General features: G+C 41.4%; 1 protein-coding gene across 1 annotated transcript in view; it reads right to left on the bottom strand.

Moving 5' to 3' along the window:
• LOC124277362 (HEAT repeat-containing protein 1-like) overlaps positions 1–22,149 on the bottom strand; it is a gene marked incomplete at its 5' end in the record, with an annotated part of 56,259 nt that overhangs the window by 32,527 nt on the left and 1,583 nt on the right. The window contains 15 exon segments of the mRNA XM_046713027.1: positions 6,947–7,118; positions 7,433–7,600; positions 8,550–8,683; positions 10,131–10,318; positions 11,148–11,230; positions 14,555–14,647; positions 15,296–15,515; positions 16,426–16,527; positions 17,120–17,377; positions 17,636–17,721; positions 19,051–19,173; positions 19,175–19,315; positions 19,746–19,847; positions 20,467–20,611; positions 21,340–21,556. Coding sequence (XP_046568983.1) covers positions 6,947–7,118; positions 7,433–7,600; positions 8,550–8,683; positions 10,131–10,318; positions 11,148–11,230; positions 14,555–14,647; positions 15,296–15,515; positions 16,426–16,527; positions 17,120–17,377; positions 17,636–17,721; positions 19,051–19,173; positions 19,175–19,315; positions 19,746–19,847; positions 20,467–20,611; positions 21,340–21,556 — 2,232 coding nt within the window.

Genomic DNA, 22,149 nt, shown 5'->3' with positions numbered 1-22,149 from the left:
TATCTAATACTTTGGATTTTTAATAATTAGTGATTTGAACTGTGATGATTGTAATAACCCTATGGGAACTTCATAAAGGCACTGAATTGATGAATTCCTGCTGCTAACTTATCAGCTGCCATATAAAGGTTATTACCATGTACTTATTATGATAAAGTATATATAACATTAATACAATGCTTAAGACTAATAGACTTAAGCTTGTTAATATGCTAGTATAAACTCCTTAGAGTTTGTTAGCTAACATACTTTAAGATATAACATAGTACTAAGCTTAAGATATGATTAAACTTAAGCTAATTATATAATAGCAAACTCTTTAGAGTTTGTTAGTTAATATACTTATATGATATAGATATAATGCTGAGCTTAAGATATGAATAAGCTTTAGCTACATATATAATAGCAAAAACTCTGTAGAGTTTGTTAGCTAATATATTTTTTATAATATGAGTATAGTACTGTGCTTAAGCTATAATTAACTTAAGCTACATATATAATAGCCAAACTCTGTAGAGTTTGTTAGCTAATATATTTTTATAATATGAGTATAGTACTGTGCTTAAGCTATAATTAACTTAAGCTACATATATAATAGCCAAACTCTGTAGAGTTTGTTAGCTAATATATATTTATAATATTAGTATAGTACTGAGCTTAAGATATAATTAACTTAAGCTACATATATATAACAAAACTCTGTAGGGTTTTGTTAGCTAATATATTTTTACAATATGAGTATAGTAGTGTGCTTAAGATATAATTAACTTAAGCTACATATATAATAGCAAAACTCCGTAGAGAGTTTGTTAGCTAATATATTTTACAATATGAGTATAGTAGTGTGCTTAAGATATAATGAACTTAAGCTACATATATAATAGCAGAACTCCGTTAGAGAGTTTGTTAGCTAATATATTTTACAATATGAGTATAGTATTGTGCTTAAGATATTATTAACTTAAGCTACATATATAATAGCCAAAAACTCTGTAGAGTTTATTAGCTAATATGTTTATAGTGTAACCATAGTACTAAGCTTATAGTACTGAGCTTAAGTTATGATGAAACTTAAGCTATATATATATAATAACAAAACTCCGTCGAGGTTTTGTTAGCTATCTGCTTTATAATGTAACCATACTGCTTAAGATATGATGAAAACTTAAGCTAATTGTATAATAAGAAAACAACCCTTTAGAGTTTGTTGGCTATGATATAAACCTAGTATTGAGCTTATGAAGGAAAACTTAAGCTACATATATAATAGCAAGAACTCCATTAGAGTTTGTTAGCTAATACATGTTATAATGTAACTATAAAGCTTAAAATATGATGAAACTTAAGCTTAAATATATAATAGCAAAACCCTCTTTTAGAGTTTTGATAGCTAATATACCTATATGATATAAACATAGTACTAGCTTAAGATATGAATAAGCTTAAGTTACATATATAATAGCTAAAACTCTGTAGAGTTTGTTAGCTAATACATGTTATAATATAACCATATTGCTTAGAAATATGATGATACTTAAGCCAAATAGCAAAAACTCTTTAGAGTTTGTTAGCTAATCTACTTATATGATATAAACATAGTACTAAGCTTAAGATATGAATAAGCTTAAGCTACCTATATAATAGCAAAACTCCTTAGAGTTTGTTAGCCAATATATTTTAATAATATGAGTATAGTACTATGCTTAAGGTATAATTAGCTTAAGTTACCTATATAATAGTAAAACTCCGTGAGAGTTTGTTAGCTTAATTAACTTAAGCTATGTATAAAATAGCCAAAAACTCTGTAGAGTTTGTTAGCTGATGCATTTATCATGTAACCATAATATTACTCTTAAGATATGAATAACTTAAGGTAAATATATATAATAACAAACTCTGTAGAGTTGTTAACTTATATATTGTATGATGTAATAATCATAGTACTGTGATGATAAAAGGAACTTAAGTAAATTATATATAGCATGAAGCTATTTAGTATTGTTATAAGATAAGTAAAAATCTGTTAGATTGACTTATCTTCTCCGAGAACTGTCAGCTGTTGTCTGAGGACCATGGGATCAGTTGGTGTATACCTGAGGCGTCCTCGGTGGTGATATCTCTCAGATAATGGTTTGCAACCACCATATCGGATCTCCAGAAATAAACCCTCCAATATTTCAATCACATTTGTGTGGAACAATTGTAGAAGTTAAGCTATAATATCATGAGTATTAAGCTCATGGAGGGTCGGAATAGGTCCATCCGCGATATGCACGTAGTATGACAGTTCTGATCCAAATGGAGATATAGTACATGAGACTTCTCTCGTAAGTTGATGATAGAGGAAATAATCTGTTGCATTTTTTACTCCTGTTTGGTTTGGTGGAGATAAATTTACAGTGCTCTTGCTGGCCATCTTGATAGAATCATCGTATCATGGGGTCCAAGTATGTCATCCAGGCGTGTTCATAAACCTCACTTGTGAGGTGTTGGAGCACTATATTCATATCCCCAGGTTGGGCGTGAAATTTCCGTTTATTCTCCAAACAGAAGTTTAGTAGGTTTACTAACCATCTAGTTGTGTTAGTTAAACGATGAAATTCAGCTGTAGTCTGAAAACGCTGTGGATTTAGATCCACTTGTATCTTTTCGTCTAGGTAATTAGCTCTGCGAAGTCCTTGGCGATGTAGGTGCACAACCAGGTGTGTCTGTCCTCGTTGAGCTTTATGTAAAATCGCCTGACTGCCGATCCCTCGTCTTAACTTGACAGGGAGGTCTCTATCTTGAAGAAAGGCAGTCTAATCATGAATGTTCAGGTTAACTGGACTGTAATGAGGCTTGCTCGTTCACTGATATATAGTTGTCACTTGTGGCGTAAGTCTTGAACTGTGAATAGAGATCGACCTCTGTGTAGGTCGTTGTCCCTCAGCGGTCCAATCAGAACAAGGCATTTTGATTCTGTATAATACCCGGCTGTGATGTCACCCGGTGTAGCGGAAAAACCCACCTTGAATAAATTCTTGTAAATGCGTTGATATTAGCATAAGCGTCGGTCTTCACCGTAGCTTCCCGAAGTTATCCGAGTGACCACGTGTTTCGAGGGTTAATGGTAACCGCTGAAACCTCCGGTAAATATCTCAGCTCTGTAATTTTATGCTGGTAGGTTATTTTCCTGGTTGTCGTGAAAGTAATTTCAGTTTTGAATATAATTCCGACTTCCTTATATATAAGGGTATAAACAACTTGCAAGTTGTGAGCTTGTAGACTGTATACATGAATGTATCGTCATAATTGTAGAATTAACGTTGAACTTGTTGTACATATTTCTTCTCAGAAACTTTGACGATTAAGAGTTATACTTCGCTGTAACAAGGCTGCTGTTCAATTTCGATATTGAATTGTCTGCAGATATGCGTAATGGTCACGCATGTAGATAATCGTGATCGTCGTCCGGGATTGTATATTAGCAATTTATCACGGAATAGTTGATTTCTGTGAAGATCTATGAAATGTCGTTGACTAATAATACAGCGGCGTTCTGTGTTGTAAATAGCCTGAGCAATTATCTTCAAGTGGAGGCTTATAGGCGGCATCTGGCATACAGTTGATAATCAACTTATGCGACGTCTTGAACGGACTGACGAAAGTAGCTATATATGACGAAAGTGGCTGAGTATATGGAAACCTTGGAGGAGACTTCCTCGGTGAACGCGGAGACTCTCGCGAAGTTCTCGAAGTATCCCTTCTAGATCTTCTGGGTGAAGTAGACTTGGAGCCACTTAGCCTTCGCGACCATCGCGAAGGTGTCGAGGAGTCAAAGCCCGATTAGTATATATATATATATATATATAAATATATATATGAGCTTTGTTTCGTGAACAGCCTCTGTGTTTAACAGGATGTGGGATCGGGGCGGCTTGCCTAAGTATGGCCGCATGGATCATCTTATCATATTCAGAAGTCGTGTTACGAAGTCTGGTGATAAGTGTCTAATTGATCGTTCTAGATCTATTTAGGCCAGCGAACATACGATCTCGTCATGGATTCAACAGAACCAATATACGATTGTAGTTCTTATACTTGATATCGATGATCAACTTGTCTATGGGTTGATCTTCGGAGACTTGTGAGGGGAGCGTTGATAGTTTCGCTTGAAGCTCTTGTATAGTCCCTCGATGTCCTTCTAGATGATGATGATCTGGATTCAGGTGTCCTTAGCATGCCTTCGCAGCGAAGCTTCCTCTGCGTCCGGTCCGGGGAACGACGATATGACCTTCGCGAAGGCTTCCGTCTGTCTGGTCCGAGTCCACATCTAGGGATGAAACCGCATAAGGTGATGATCTATCCTTCCTTCAAGTCCTTCGCCAGCGGCTGTACATTTAGGTTCTTTCCGCCAGCCGCTGGCTGTACATCTAGGTCCTTCGTCAAGGTGGTCCGTGACTTCCTTCGCTGAAGGTGACATCGTCCTGGCTGCTACGTTGGCGGGGGGTGCCTCTGGGGTGCTGTCTCACGCTTGGAGCCTTCGAAACTCGGACCCTGCTACCGCGAGATATTGGTCCTCCATGATGTTCATAATTTGTCGCATCATGTCTTCTGGGATGGTCTGCGACGAGGTCGTCCGGTGCTTTATCTGCGGTGTTAATGGAGGGTCCACCGAAAATCGTCCGACATCAGTGTAGAGGCATCAGGCTGCATGGTGATCTCTGCTGATGTCGTTGTAGCTGTCCCCGGTCGCTTCTTGTGGCGATGCGCCGGGTATGATGATCAGCTGATCATCGTAGAGGTCCAGGTCATCGGCTGGAACAATCTCGGTTGAGAAAGTCCTAGTAGACTTCGTTGATTTTCCCTCAGAGGTCGACGCTGCCTGGGTGTCGCGACGTCTGCGTTGAGTGTTGGTAATGATGGGACCCTCAGGACGATCATCGCATATCTGCGTTGGTACATCAGGCTGCATGCTGATCTGTGCCGACATCGGTCAATCTTTGATGTATCCGGTATGATGACCGGCTGATCATCATACAGGCCCAAACTTCGATGGGAACGGTCTCGGTTGTTGAGATGTAGTAGAAAACCCTCTAGTCTTCTGCTGCGACGATGGGATGTCTGGGGAAGCAGAATGCTTCTTGGAGATGGCGGACTCGTCCCACACCTCTCCACCACTCTAGCGGAACACCACACGGAGGAGGAGTCGGCCAACAGCAGTAGACTGGCGAGAGGGTTCCGTGTATCAGTCATACTAGACTCTGCATCTGCCGACCTATCTGCTGTGCGCGCCAACGCAAAGTAAATATTAATAAAGAGGTAGAATTGGATAAATTAGTACCGCCCAACTGCAATGTGAATATAATAAACATGGCGCCGTACATCATATTAAAGGTGGATCAGCAGCAGCATAAAAACGTAATCTGCAATAGTACAGAATTTTCATCAACGTAATCCACTGAAACAAACACGCAAGCCCGCGTGAATAAACTGTAGAAAAGCGACTAAATATCAATATATAATCGTTGAAGGATACTAGCTAAACCTCTATAGATGTCTATAAAAGTGTTTAATCAAAGGATATTAGTATTTTATTTTTTCGAACTGCGGTAATAATGCATTACACTAGACACGTCAGTCGTGGTTTGTGCCTAATTAGTGATTTTAAAATCAATGCATTTCTATTTATTACAAGTTAATTCAAGGGATTGGACAAGGTTAGAGTCAGGATAGGGAAAAAATAGGTTTAGGGCTTAGGGCTTAGGGACTAGGGTTTGTGGACCTAATGCAATATAGTAGGTAATTCAAGGGATGTCCGGGTTAGGTTCGGCTTCAATGCATTCTATTTGCAATTAGGAATATTTCAAGGGGTTAGGGTTTAGGAGGGTTAGGGGTTAGGGCTGAGGGTTTAGGGGTAGGGTTAGGGACCTAATCCAATATAGCAGGTACATGTCCGTGTAATAACGTGAGTACCATTGTTGTTTTTCCTTTTTGCATTTTAATACTTTTTTTCACACAAAACGGAAACCAAAAACGCCGAAAGTACATTATGAAATGGGTTAATGTTGAAATTTTGGGCTAATGGAAATTGGCCTGGAATTTGCACTCAAGCCTCTTTCACACGCAACATAAATTTTGTTCAGTAATGATTCAAGGCTAACTCACCCTCGTGCGTCACTACACATGCTCATGTCTCCCTCATTCCTTAGTGCGATCCACATTATCCTTACAGTGTTCCCTACATCACTTTTCTGTCACAAAATCACCGATTTATATAAATGCGCGTCATTCATGCATGCACATTGAAATCTCACGCCTGACGCCTGACGCCAACAACCCTTTTCAGTTTGAGGCATATATCGGCTCATTCCACGCCGACACGTTAATTTGTAGATTACGGAATGGGACGAGTGTGCCAAATGGCATCGGATCCATTCGGCAATTGTCCGGAGAATAAAATCACGAGACACCAAGTCTACCCGTAGCATTCGTAATTGTCCGTGACCTATTCGACTCTTTCCGTTCATTTCCGTGACGTCACAGGAATGACTTCGATAAATTTGCACATTGTGCAACAATGTGGACGTAGCTCAGTCGGTTAGCTGTCGAGCTAACAATCCGAAGGTCGCGGGTTCGCATCCGACGGGTTCTCACAAACTGGTTGCTTGTCTTAATGACATGTGACCTACGGCAGAGATCGTCCTCACGAGAAGTTGTTGTGCTGTATTCTAAAGGTGCTCCAAGAAACATAATCAGAGCAAACCTGCATTCAAACCCACCATCATAGGTGGCTGGCATGCCCAAGGGAGGCAACTCTGATTAGGTGACTCTCAAGAAAGTAAACATGGTGAATGAGTTGGTATTAATGTTGCATTGAACTCAATGTCAAAGTGTAAAATCTGCTTCAATGTTGCCTGAAGACTGGGAAAATGAACAGGATTAGGCCAACTCTTGAATTACTTACTCAACAGTTCTTCTGGCACAGTCATTGACCTGATCAGCTGCCCGAGCATGTATACCAGCATCACAGGGGGAATCTTGCCATTCTTCTTGAAGCTGACCACACAGCTCTGCAGAACAGACTTGAGAGATACCTTCCCCGTTGAGGAGATGGTGTGCTTGGAGGACATCAGCTTCTGAAATATACACCATAACAATTACAAATGTACATCCGATCCTCAAGATGAAAAGATGTTTAGAGAATGTCCAGTTTTTATTGAATTTTATTGAAATTTCTGTTGCTGAAGAGTATTTCAACTTAACCACAATGTGTGAGCAGGAAGTGGAAAGAAAGAGATGCCACAGATGCCACAATGCATGGGTTTCACAAACAGACACATGCCCATCTATTAGGACGTTTAAACAAAAATAAACCTACAAACATGAAGTCTGAAATTAAAATGATGTAACAACTGTGATTTCTTGCAAATAAAGAAAGTTGTGCATTTACCTTGTCCACTGCGATATTCTGCGCAATGTGGAGAAGTTCAAGGCCAAGTTGTATCTTCAGCTTGTCATCATCTGCAGCAGTCATGGATTCACACATGGCGGCCATCACCAGACATGTGAACGGACCCAGCCTCGGAGCAGAGTCTTTCAGATTATACAGAGCTCGGAACTGTAACCATGGTAACAAGGTCATGTTCCATTAAATATCTGACAAAAATGTGTGAGATTCAATGTCAGGAAATATGTCTGTGAACAAGTGTCTACTCTGTGAAGTAATTACACAGAAAAACAAGCACAAGCATTACCTGACATAAAACCTATGTGACAATTAATGAGTGAACATGGTGAATTGGGTGTAACACAATTATGAGCAGAATTTGCCTTGAAGTGTTTATATCTCAGTGAGTGAGTGAGTGAGTGAGTGAGTTTAGTTTTAAGCAGCTTTAGCAATATTCCAGCAATATCACGGCAGGGCACACCAGAAATGGGCTTCACACATTGCACCCATGTGGGGAATAGAACCAGCATTTTCTGTGTGACGAGCAAACGTTTTAACCACTAGGCTACCCCACCGCCCCTTATATAAGTGTGTCAACATTATTGCCAAGTGATGGTTGTGACAAACCCATGATAAATATACAGGGAAAACCTTTGATTCAATTGAAGATATGTTTCCAGCACACCAAGAGGAAGCAAATCTGGCTTAGATGCTACTGTTTAGTGAGTATCGTTTTACACCGTCTTCAGCAATATTCCAGCAATGGTGTTAGGGGATGATGATGACACTCAGCTCATCCTGTTTGTTTGTTGTTTAATGTCGCACTCCAGCAATTTTCCAGCTATATGATGGTGGTCTGTGAATAATCGAGTCAGGACCAATCAAGTGATTGATATCATGAGCATCAATCTACACAATTGGGATACAATGACATGTGTCAACCAAGTCAACGAGCCTGACTACCCGATCCTGTTAGTCACCCCCAATTTTAACCCTTAGCTAAGTCACCAAGCATGATTGCCCAATCCACCAAATACAACCAGCATAGTTTGGTCAAGACCAATTCAAATCTGGAATCCTAACACGGAGCTGCACGGAGTGACAAGCCTCAGATTCTCACCTGCTTCACAGAATCGGAACCATAACACTGCAGCATCGCCTGTCCGAGACACTTCATCAGCATCTCATTCATACCAACAAAACCTTCAACAGAACGACCGGACCCAACAACTTCCAGGAAAGGAGGCAGCCAGTCTGAACAGAAACATAGCAGTCAACCTACTGTGTTGACAAATGAACAGCATACGACCAATCAAGTGAAATATAAAACACATTGTTGACAAGACAATTACAAATGATTAACGTAGTTCAATCATGTAAAAGTTGAGGTTCTTCAGAGGCATACAGAAGTTGGTATTCAAGTATAAGACAAAATATTATGGATGTCAACTTCTTCTTTATTGTATACACAACTTTTCTGGGCTATTCGTTGCCACTTTGTCAGGTCAGGAAAGGAATAGCCCAGAAACCATGTGCATACAATTAAGAAGAAGTTGACATCCATAATATTTTGTCTTACACATGTAAAAGTTGCAAAGGCTAAAGCATATTGCTATATTTTAAGGAACACCAAAGATATTTCAGTCAGATTGTGGTAGACTTATCCTGCAAATGAGCATATTTTTGAGTAAACTAATTCATCAAGAAGCATATCAAAGGATTCATGCTGATTTTTCAAACAGTTCATCAGTCAAGCTTCAGCTTGGAATTATGTAGACAATGTTTGTTTGCTTGTTGTTTGATTCAGCACATAGTAATATTCCAGATATATGGCAGCGGTCTATAAATAGTCGAGTCTTTTGCGTACTTCTACATGTTCAACCATCTGTCTCTGAACTGTACTTGCTTACCTTTAGAAGTCTGAGACAATAATAACCACATGACCTTGTGTAATATTTTTATTATTTAGATGGTATTCTTGTGATTTAATTTAACTGATTATTAATCAATGATTGATCGGTTGGGCCAATCCAATTGTAACCGATGATCGATTATGAAATCACAACCGATTCCCACCACTAAGTGAGTGCGTGGAGTATGGTTTTACAACGCTTTTGGCAATATTTCAACCATATCACGGTAGGGGACAGCAGAAATGGGCATCACACATTGTTGGCAATTGAACCCAGGTTTTTGGCATGACAAGTGAGGTGAGGTGAGGTGAAATTGGGTTTAACGTCGTGCTTGAGAATATTTTGCTCATATCACGACGTGCATGCGTGTGTATGTGTATGTGTGGCTGCTTGTACTAGCCCAGACTTAAGCTGGTTTTATAGTGCTAACCCACTGAGATACCATGCCGCAGTGAATCATGAATACCCCACTCAGACACATTATACTGACTCCGAGCCGACCAGTCCTTGTTGTACCCATTACTGCCGAGCGCCAGACAGAGACCAACAAGTACCATATTTTAACGTCTGACGCGGCCGGGGATCGAACCCGTGACCTTCCGCTCTCCGGGCGGACGCTCTAACCACTACACCACGGAGGCGGTTCATGACAAGTGAGCACTTCCAGAATGAAACAATGGTGGAATGAGGATCCAATCACAGGACAAAAAGAGATAATACACTGGATGACAGCTTGCCATATATTGAAATCCTGATCTGGAAACGCAATGCTATCTCTTCAGACCCACCTTTCTTTAGTGCTTTGAGGAGCTTATTCCTCTTTGCCAAGGATGACTCGAACATCTGCTTGACCAGGTCGACGTGGGACAGTTGACCTGACAGGAGGAAAAGGTGAGTTACCATGGCAACCAGGGCGACATCCTCCGAGACAGACTTCTCCTCACACAGCCATTTGAGGATGTAGGGGCACATGGTGCTGCAGGGACAACACACAACATCAGCATGACAGACTACATCAACGATCAACTATCTGAACTGCTATGACATAGCAAAGACCAGGAAATAGGTCCAGTGAATAAATTCTGAACTTTTTTACTCATCAATTCATTAACAAAGACTATTCTCTGATTAACCGACAGAATTGCTGCAAATGACTTGTAATCTTAACTCTTTCAATGTACGTAATGGTGAGTGAGTATGGTTTTTTAACTTTTAGCAAGTTTTCCAGCATTATGGAGGGACACCAAAAACAGGGTTCATACATTGTACCCATGAGGAGAACTGAACCCGGGTCCTCGGACTGACAAGCGAATGCTTTAACTACTAGGCTACTTGGACTTGCAATACAACTTCAGTGTATGGGGACACCTGGTTTATGTCAAACTAAGAAACATGATGAATGCTTTTTACCTTTTGCCCAGAGAAAGAGTAAATAAATGCTGTTTTATGCTGCAGTATGCAATATTCCTTTGGGATGGTGGCCAATAAATTATCATGTCTGAACCCAGCAAACAAGTGGTCAATAGATCGAGCAATGACATGACCTTGCTTCCTGACACAGTCAGCCAGTGCCACATTTTACAAAGCTCTTGTAAGCCTAAGATCTCGTAACTTGTGTAACCATGTTACAGTATAGGAGATACGAATGCTACAAGAAAAGATACGAGATCTTAGGCTTACGAGATCTTTGTGAAACGGGGCCCAGGTCAGACATAGATCCTCTACAGAAGGGCAACTTGGGAGCTATTCTGGCAAATGGGTTTATAGCTGGATTAGACTGAGGTAACTGCTGGGCTATCACTGACCTGCTTGAGTGTGTGCTGTAGTTCTGTAGAAGCTGGAGAAGACAACTCTGGAACTCGGCCTTGTCCACCACCAGATCAGGCAGCTGCCAACACAAACACCACAACATGAAGTTTCCATCTAACTGAATTCAAATACATTTGAACGTTGACAGAACATGATTCGGGACCTTTGTTCAAAAGGTGATATTCTCAATATCAATCACCTAACAAACAGGTTCAACACCAAGATGAGGTGAAATTGGGTTTTACGTCGTGCTTGAGAATATTTCACTCATATGACGACGTGCATGCATGTGGATATGTGTATGTGCGGCTGCTTGTACTAGCCCAGACTGAAGCTGGTTTTATAGTCCTTGTTGTACCTATTAATGCCGAGCGCCAGGCAGGGACCTCAACATCAAGATGACAAACAGGGGCAATGAGGTGGGGTGAAATGGGGTTTAACGTCATACTTAAGAATATTTCTCTCATATGATGATGTCATGCATGTGTGTGTATGTGTGGCTGCTTGTACTAGCCCAGACTAAGCTGGTTTTATAGTGTTAGCTCACTGAGATACCATGCCGCAGTGAAGCATGAATAACCCACTCAGACACATTATTCTGACTCCAAGCCGACCAGTCCTTGTTTTACCCATTAATGCTGAGCGCCAGGCAGGGACAACAAATACCACATTTTAACATCTTTTGGTATGATGCAGCCGGTGATCGAACCCGCGACCTTCCACTCTCTATGCAGGGGCAATGTGGCAAACAGGGTCAACATCAATATGGCAAAGAGGGGCAACATTGACATGGCATACAGAGGCAAATGGACAAAAGGGGCAATAATATGGCAAGCAGGGGCAATGGGGCAAACAGGGGCAACATTAATATAGCATACAGGGGCAAATAGGGGCAACATTAATATGACAAACAGAGGCAATGGGTCAATCACCGTCAACACTGACATGACAAACATGGGCAATGGGGCAAACAGAGTCAACATTAACAATTCAAAAAAGGGCAAACCTAGGCAACCTTAATATAGCACACAGTGGCAATGGGGCAAACAGGGGCAGTTTTAATATGCCAAACAGGGTCAACATGAACATGGCAAACAGGGGCAATGGGGCAAACAGGGGCAGCATCAATATGCCAAACAGGGTCAACATTAATATGGCAAACAGGGGCAATGGGGCAAACAGGGACAGCATCAATAATATGCCAAACAGGGTCAGCATCAATATGGCAAACAGGGAACAATGCAAACAAAATGGGGTCAGGGCAACATGAATATGGCAAACAGGGGCAATGGGGCAAACAGGGCAAACAGGGGGGCAGTATTAATATGGCAAACAGGGACAATGGGGCAAACAGGGGAAGCATCAATATGCCAAACAGGGTCAACATTAATATGGCAAACAGGGGCAATGGGGCAAACAGGGACAGCATCAATATGGCAAACAGGGGCAGTATTAATATGCCAAACAGGGTCAACATGAAATGGCAAACAGGGGCAATTGGGCAAACAGGGGAAGCATTAATATGCCTACAGGGTCAACATGAAATAGCAACCAGGGCAATGGGGCAAACAAAACAGGGCAGCATTAATATGGCAAACAGGGTCAGCATTAATATGGCAAACAGGGGCAACATGAACATGGGGCAAACAGGGCAACATTAATATGCAAACAGGGGTCAACATGAAATAGCATGGCAAACAGGGGCAATGGGGCAATGGAAAAACAGGGGCAGCATTAATATGCCTAACAGGGTCAACATTAATATGTCACACAGTGGCAATGGGGCAAACAGGGGCAGCATTAACATGCCAACCAGGGTCAACATGAACATGGCAAACAGGGGCAATGGGGTAAACAGGGGCAGTATTAATATGGCAAACAGGGGAAATGGGGCAAACAGGGTCAACATTAATATGGCAAACAGGGGCAATGGGGCAAACAGGGACAGCATCAATATGCCAAACAGGGTCAACATTAATATGGCAAACAGGGGCAATGGGGCAAACAGGGGCAGCATAAATATGCCAAACAGGGTCAACATTAATATGGCAAACAGGAGTAATGGGGCAAACAGGGGCAGCATTAATATGCCAAACAGGGTCAACATGAAATAGCAAATAGGGGCAATGGGGCAATGGAAAAACAGGGGCAGCATTAATATGCCAAACAGGGTCAACATTAATATGGCAAACAGGGGCAATGGGGCAAACAGGGTCAGCATTAATATGCCAAACAGGGTCAACATTAATATGGCAAACAGTGGCAATGGGCCAAACAGGGGCCGCATTAATATGGCTAACATGGTCAACATTACTATGGCAAACAGGGGCAATGGGGCAAACAGTGGCAGCATTAATATGCCAAACAGGGGCAGTATTAATATGCCAAACAGGTTCAACATGAAACGGCAAACAGGGGCAATGGGGCAAACAGGGCAAACAGGGGCAGTATTAATATGGCAAACAGGGACAATGGGGCAAACAAGGGCAGCATCAATATGGCAAACAGGGGCAGTATTAATATGCCAAACAGGGTCAACATGAAACATGGCAAACAGGGGCAATGGGGCAAACAGGGTTTGAAGCAAATATGCCTACAGGGTCAACATTAATATGGCAAACAGGGGCAATGGGCCAAACAGGGCATTAATATGGCTAAACAGGGCAACATTAATATGGCAAACAGGGGCAACATTAATATGGCAAGCAAACATTGGCAACATTAATATGGCAAACAGGGCAGTAATATGGCATGCCAAAGGCAGGTTTAATATGGCAAACAGGGGCAATGGGGCAAACAGGGCAAATTAATATGGCAAACAGGGCAGTATTAATATGGCAAACAGGGGCAATATGGCAAACAGGGGCAATGGGGCAAACAGGGCAACAATTACTATATGGCAAACAGGGCAGCATTAATGGCAAACAGGAAACAGGGGAGCAACATGAATATGGCAAACAGGGCAACATTAATATGGCAAACAGGGGCAACATTTATATATGGTAAACATGGCAACAGGGCAATGGGGCAAACAGGGCAACATCAATATGGCAAACAGGGGCAATGGGGCAAACAGGGGCAATGGGGCAAACAGGGACAACATAGATATGGCAAACAGGGCCAACATTAATATGGCAAACAGGGGCAACATTAATATGGCAAATAGGGGCAACATTAATATGGCAAACAGGGGCAACATTAATATGGCGAACAGAGGCAATGGGGCAAACAGGGACAACAATGAACAAAGCAAACAAGTCAATGGGGGCAACATCAATATGGCAAATGGGGGCAATAGGGCAAACATTGTCAACATAAACAATGGGACAAAGAGGGTTTGTTCCTCAGAAAAGAATAAGAACAAAAAATCAGCTTTCACTTGGGTTGTTAAGATGAGCCTCACCTTGTTATACTGCAGAATCATCTTCACGATCTCTGGGTTGTCATCTCGCAGCCGTGCCAGTACAGACTCAGAGATGAAGTCTGTGTCATCAAGCTAAGCAAAACAAACAGGTTTATCATTTAATAAAACGCTCTTGATCATAACAGACAAGGTCATGGTATATACCAACTGTTGTATTTGGCAAGGATTAGTTTTACATGTTCAGGGAGAGACAGCACATGGAAAATCTATGAACCATTAACAGAGCTCAATAAATAGGCTGACAACATGTCAAATACCCGTTAAATCTGGTTCTGATAATTCTGATGAGAGTAACTATATCTTTTATGTATCCATTAGTTTTATTTTTTCATGTTGGGTGCTTATTGAATGAGAGTATCTCCGTCATAACCAGAACATCTTTCAGTTACCAACCTAACCTACAAGATGAGGGATCCATATTCCCCACTAATAGCTGCCAAATTGCTGATGTAGCATAAAGCAACATTTATAACTTACTCCCATTACAGGACTGGTCTACTTGGCACTAGTATGTCTGTTATAAAGTTATTTAAAGTGGGTTCACCCAGCAGAAAATGGGTACCCGGTGGGATAAGTCATGTGACTATTAACCTTCTAGCGCCTCACAGGCAGCTTGGGTTATCCGGGGTAATAATATTCAGATTGTAGTGCATTGAGCATGCCCCTCTGTGCTGCAGAATTCAGCGCATTACAAATGCCCATATTATTAAAGCTACCCACCTTCCCATTGTTTTCAAGCAGGTAGGACACAGCACTCTGCCGGACTGATGCCTGACGGTGGTTGAGACACAACACAAGGCTTGTCTGGTTGTCAGGAAGGATCTGGTGCTGAGTTGTCATGGCTGACAAGTTCAAGAAGGAAGCAATGGCCTCCTTCTCCTCCTGACTGCTCGTAGACAGCATCACATCATCTGTGGCAATATCCAGGGCATTCGGATACCTGGCACACAAAACAACATGTACTATTATATCTGACGCTATTTATCTAAAGATAAAGACATCTTTATTTCATATGTACATTAATGCTTGTAATTATTTGGTAGTTCTGAACTGGAGGTGAGGTGAGATGGGGTTTAACATCGTGCTTAAGAATATTTTGCTTGTATGAGGACGTGCATGCGTGTGTATGTGTGGCTGCTTGTACTAGCCCAGACTTTAGATGGTCTTATAGGACTAGCTCACTGAGATACCATGCCACAGTGAAGCATGAATACCAAATTCAGACTCATTATACTGACTCTGAGCCGATCAGTCCTTGTTATACCCATTAATGCCAAGCGCCAAGCATGGACCAACAAGTAACTTATTATAACGTCTTTTGGTATGATGCGGCCGGGGATCGAACCTATGACCATTCTGCTCTCCGAGCTGACACTCTAACCACTACACCACAGAGGCGGTCCTGTGCTGAACTAGATCTCTAGGAGAGGATGTAGTGGGGTGCGCAATATGTTAGTTGTTAAACTCCCCATTCAAGAATATCACAGCCATACATATTACAATGTATGATGGCTTGTAGATATTCCAGTCTGGACCAACTTATGCATTTATATTTCCTTATATATTTCATCCTTTTGTTGACTTTGTACACATCAAGTATATGCACTTCTGTCTTCGTGATGTTGGTACTTTTCATGCTTATATCATCATCAAACATCATCAATCATTTACACATTAAAGTCATCATTGATTATCGATAAATCAAACTGATTCAACATTTGGACTGTTTTAGCTATGATCCCAAATACATCAGTTTATAGCAACAAGGGAGTGGCTTAAGCCTTCAGTAGCTTCATGTGTAGCATACACCTAGCAGCATATGTTCGTAACTCTGTACAATGACCACATACTTTGCCTCAAGCTGCCTGACGATGCCTCGGACTGTGGTGTGGTGGCTCTCCTGATGATCCTGGTCACGTAGCAAGTTCGAGATGAAGTTGCGCAGAACGTTTCTGAATTTAAAAAAGTTCACACATCTTCACTTCCTCGACTTTTGAAGAGACAGAGAAACATTACTTTTGAGATATGACCGTTGCTGTCTCCCCCAAAATACTTTGCCACAAATGAAGGTGGTCTCCTTGACTTCACAAAGATGGCAGTCAGTTGCAGATGAATTTGACTATTGTGAAAACGGTTACCTTGCCACACTGATAGCAGTTACCTCCTCACATTTATTTTGAAACCATGACAACCATTGTCTGCTCAACCTTTTTGCCACACTAATGGCAGAGTTCTCAGCTATATTTTGCCACAATAACAGCAGTGGTCTCAAGAAGGTTTTTATAAAATCATGAGTGAGTGAGTTTAGTTTTATGCCGCACTCAGCAATATTCCAGCTATATGGCAGCGGTCTGTAAATAATCGAGTCTGGACCAGACAATCCAGAGATCAACAGCATGAGCATCAATCTGTGCAATTGGGAACCGATGACATGTGTCAACCAAGTCAGCGGGCCTGACCACCCGATCCCATTAGTGGTTATAAAATCATGACAGGAGTCGCCTTAATATGCCATACTCTAAGCAGTCATCTTCCCATCCTTACTTTGCCACACCGATGGCGGTAATCTCCTGCAGTGCCACGTTTGTCAGGAGATCCTGCAGCAGGGACATGAGCTGCGGTCGTGGTCCACCCTCATCTTCGCTGCTGTCACTGCTGATGATGTTGAGAGCAGATTCTTTGAATGCTGCTGGCACCAAATTCCCCAGGAGAGGCTGAAGGAGGGGCTGGACATTGTACTTCACAGACAGCTTCTTGATGATAGACGCTAGGGTCGGCTGACGGGAGAGGTACTTGAAATTCCTGGAAGTAGAGAGCAACAGTAATGGGATAAGGAGTCTATAACAAGAATTCATTATCTGTTTGTTTAGTTTAGTTTTACTCCACTTTTAGCAATATTCCAGCAATATAACGGCAAGGGACACCAGAAATGGGCTTCACATATTATACCCATGTGGGGAATCAAACCTGGGTCTTCTGCGTGACAAGTGGCGCTTCAACCACTAGGCAACCACACCGCCCCTAACTACCTGTATGACAGTATTGGGAAACACCTCTTACTTCTTATGCAGTTTGGTGACATCTTGAGTCTGGAATATAATGAGGATGCAGGTGACTGCCTCTGTAGCCATCTGGGGGTTGATAAACTGAAACAGTGAGGATGGAACATGCATGAGAAATACTGGAGCACATAACACCTTTATTTGTTTGTTTGTTGCCTACCACTTCACTTAGCAATATTCCAGCTATATGGCGGAGGCCTATAAATAATCGAGTCTAGACAATCCAGTTATCAACATCAGCATTGATCCACCACCTTGGATACAATGACGTGTCTACCAAGTCAGAGCCTGACCACCCAATCCTGTTAGTTGCCCCTTATGACAAGCATGGGTTGCTGAAGACCAACTCTAACCCAGATTTAACGGGTCAAAGAGGATGGAGGGCAACAGGCTCCATAACATCGCACCGTATACTGTAAACGTATTATATATCGCGTAGGTTCTATTTTCGCGATTTTGCGCAAATATTTTACTGCGAAAATTTATACACAGCAAATAAACCTTTCATTCATTCACTCTACCCACGACGCTCACCTCTGAGTTGTTACCATAACACATCAAGTTTGAAGACAGAAATCTACGGAAATCTTAAAATGACGACTGATAGTAGCAAAACTGTCGCTGTAATGGATTTCCCAATTCATGTCCCGACATGTTCTATTTTGACCAATCGTGGTGACAGATGGTTTGATACAAAACGGATTACCATGAAACGACTCGGAAAGAAATAATACAGCAGTATTTTATTTATTCATTAAGATTTTATTTATATTTATTCCTGCATATCATGAAATGAAATCACAAAGTCTGGAAGTCCAGGTGTCTTGGGAGTAGGTGCTTTCTTTAACCACATTCGCAATGCCATCGTCAGATCGTCAGAATTCGGAACATAAGACTGATGTGTTTTTCATCTCTTTATATAGTATACTAGTGCCATCATGATATCTCACTTCCAAAGTACTTAATACTTCCTTGAGTAAACATATTACTGTATATATCGCGCAGGTAGGGATTTCCTGTGAGTAAGCAATACTCACCGCCTGACAGGTTAAGCCACTCTGGTTGTTTTCATTGCTATTAGTGGCGGCCCCCCTAAGAGACAGCTGGCAGTTCCGGCAATTACTGATTGCGCGAATAATTGACCGCACGATGTAGTCTAAACTGTCAATTCCGCGAAATTTGCACCATGCGAAAAAAGTATGTTTACAGTATTACACATGCCAACAATTTCCTTCATCTGTAGGTGCTCAAGGACAATGATGTGAAGAGGGGAGTTTGGTTGAGAAATGGGGTTAAAAACCACGCACTTCATTCATTATGGTCTTACAAAATCACGCTTATTACAAAATATGTGCAGTCCTAACCATTGTGCACATCGAGATAACCTGAGAGAAAGTTGCACTTGAAACTTACTTTGCAGACAAGATGTATGAAGGTTTCTGATAGGTCCTTCTTGACCTTTGCCTTGTGAAACAACTCTGCCATGATCATGTAAGAGGCTGCCTGATAGGCTCGAATTCGAGATTGTATACCTCGCAGCTATGGGCTCAATCAGAGCAGACAGCAGACGTTCGTTGACATTGTATGTGTCAAGCACAGATATGACAGTCATTGCATAGAAGGAGAAGACTGTCTTTAGAAACTGGGGGCTGTTGGTATCTTCTGCATCTTTGTTTGCCTGGTGAGAAAAGATCTGTTGGATGAGCATGTTCTAACACCAATGTGTTAGTATTATACCACTATTACCATACTGACATATCTATCAAGGCTGCTGAAATGAGGTAATTCTGTAATTCAAACCTATGGACATAAGATCCCAGTAGAGCTAAGGGGAGCAACTTTTGTCTCTAAAAAGTTGTCATATAGTTCTCTCTGTTAACAAATCGAGATTATAGAGACCATGAACAAGTACTAGAAAAGAGCACTCATCACTTACAAGTTACTTATGAAATAGAAAACCTACAGATATCATACACTAAAGGGCAAATTAAGACTGGCTGTGTTCTTGGAAGAACTACTAAAATGATGTTTGCAAACATTCAGAAATTAGATGTCCTTTTGAATCAAAGACGCTTTATCTTTTCAGATGCCATGTGCCCCAAACTTACCTTAACAAACTTTGGCACCATATCACAGAGAAACGAGAGGAAGGCAGTGTTCTTCCCACAATGGCTGATTAAAGTGGATCTGGCCAAGTGCACTCCAGGTTTCTGACAAACGGTAACAATACACCAAACACAGTTAAAGATACAGAAATACACAATGATATACTTCCCGATATAAACATAGGGACAACTTTCCCTTTCAAGTTACTTCCATTTGCAGGAGTTCTGTTTGGGCAAAGACAAAATTAGAGCAAAATAAAACTAATTAACTGTGATGGAAATTTGAAAATTTAAATCTGTATCCTTAATGATGATAGTAATAAACTAACACTCTCTTGTACGTACACTGTTCCATTCAGTGCCTAATGTCAGAATCCCAATATACAAATCAGTGTAAATTCAAATTTCACAACAACAAAATTGAGTGAGTGAGTGAGTGGGTGGGTTGTTGGGAGTGAGTGAGTGAGTGGTGGAGTGAGGTGGAGTGAGTGTGAGTGTGTGTGGGTGGGTTTTGGGTGAGTGAGTGAGTGAGTGAGTGAGTGAGTTGGGTTTTATGCTGATTTTAGCAATATTCCAGCAATATCATAGTGGGGAACACCAGAAACAGGCTTCACACATTGCACCCATGTGGGGAATCGAACCCGAGCCTTCAGAATGACAAGTGAATGCTTTAACCACAAGGCTACCCCACTGCCCCAGGAAATAAAAAGAAGGAATGGACTACCTGTATGGGCTGCAGCCAGCTCCAGTGGCGGACATCTTTGTTGTTGAGGTCCAGCAGCTGGACAGCTCGGACGAAGATCTTGGTGTCATGGTACGGCAGGATGCACATCATCAAGTCGTCGACATTGTAGAAGTGGATGTGATACCTGAGTGAGTGAGTGAGTTTAGTTGGACGCCGGACTCGGCAATATTCCAGCTATATGGCAGTGGCCTGTAAATAATCGAGTCTGAACCAGACAATCCAGTGATCAACAGCATGAGCATCGATCTGCTGTGATACCTGAGACCAAGGAGACAGACCAACATGATCAACAACAGGATCAACTCAGATTTAGCCTGTGTATTTGTGCAGAACAGAGATTAAAACAAGGAAAATCCCATGACCAGTGAAATGTAGCACATCTAAAGAATGGTGAAAATGGCATATTGTTCAGGAGAATTATAAGCTTGGTGTCACTGTGCAAATTCTGCTTCTTCCATCCTGTCTGGAAATACTAGAGAATCTGCATAAACTGGTTCTTGAACAGTTTCTAGTATCAGTGAGTGAGTGAGTTGGGTTTTACGCCACTTTTGGCAATACACCAGCAATATTATCGCGGTGTTCACCAGAAATGGGCTTCATACATTGTACCCATGTTGGGAATCGAACCCGGGCCTTTGGCATGACAAACGAACACTTTAACCACTAGGCTACCCCACCCACCCTCGTTTCTAGTATCAATATTCATAGGTTCACATCAATATAACTTGCATGTAATGAATCTCATGTTTTCTTATCTGCGATACAGTAGTTGTAAATTGATGTGTTGTATTGTGACAACACTGTATTGCCATATTGTTACAATAGCTATACAATGGTATGCTCCAGCCTCACCTTTGAATTAACCATTCCACAGATTTTTGGGCTGCCTTGAGTAAGAAATATGGAGAGAGTTTCAGCAGAAATTTAGAGATGACGGTGTTGATTTTTTTGTTGACTTCCTTGGATTGAACACTCCTCTCAAATGTTAGTGAGCCCTCACTAAACAGGCTCTCATGGAAGTCCTGGAAGGAGGGGTCAATACCCTCCAGTTCCTCGATACCATTCACACCTGCAACAAACAAAAATAGGCCAATCATTCCTAGGCCTCATCCATATTTTCCACTGCATTCGCTAAAATTGCCTTTGCTGAAAATCCACTTGGGACATCTACACGTATTGGTGTTGCATTTGTGTCCTGCTTCTGTTTCTCTTTAATCTCAGACTATTACATGCAGATATGCAAAGAATGAGCAAGTGGAAAAGATATGAAGATGGATGCATGTCATGGATGAGGATATGGGACAAAAATGTACATTAAAGTACCATCATGCTGAAAAAAGCTGCTCAAAAATCAAATGCATATAATCATTGTTTCTGATCAAATGACTAACAACATAGACAATAGAGGCAATAATCGAAAGGTCACATGCAACGTAAAATACAACTTTGCAGATTCTGATACCTTTCGCATGGACTTACATCAAACAAATCATCAAAATGCAAATTCAAGTTATAAAGTTGAAAAATAACGCCGATGAAAAAAACGCGCAAATCGGAGTTCAAACACTCACTAATTTTCCCCAAAATTCGGGAAAACGGTTTCAATAGCTGGCCGCTCCATAGCATGTGCGCAGTGAAATAGGTTCTGACTTGGCGGCTGTC

The sequence above is a fragment of the Haliotis rubra genome, unplaced genomic scaffold (genome assembly GCF_003918875.1).
Source record: "Haliotis rubra isolate DU_JTF1 unplaced genomic scaffold, ASM391887v1 Scf220, whole genome shotgun sequence".
NCBI lineage: Eukaryota > Metazoa > Mollusca > Gastropoda > Lepetellida > Haliotidae > Haliotis > Haliotis rubra.
Note: the sequence above shows the minus strand (reverse complement) of the source record. Positions and strands in the feature narration are given on the sequence as shown.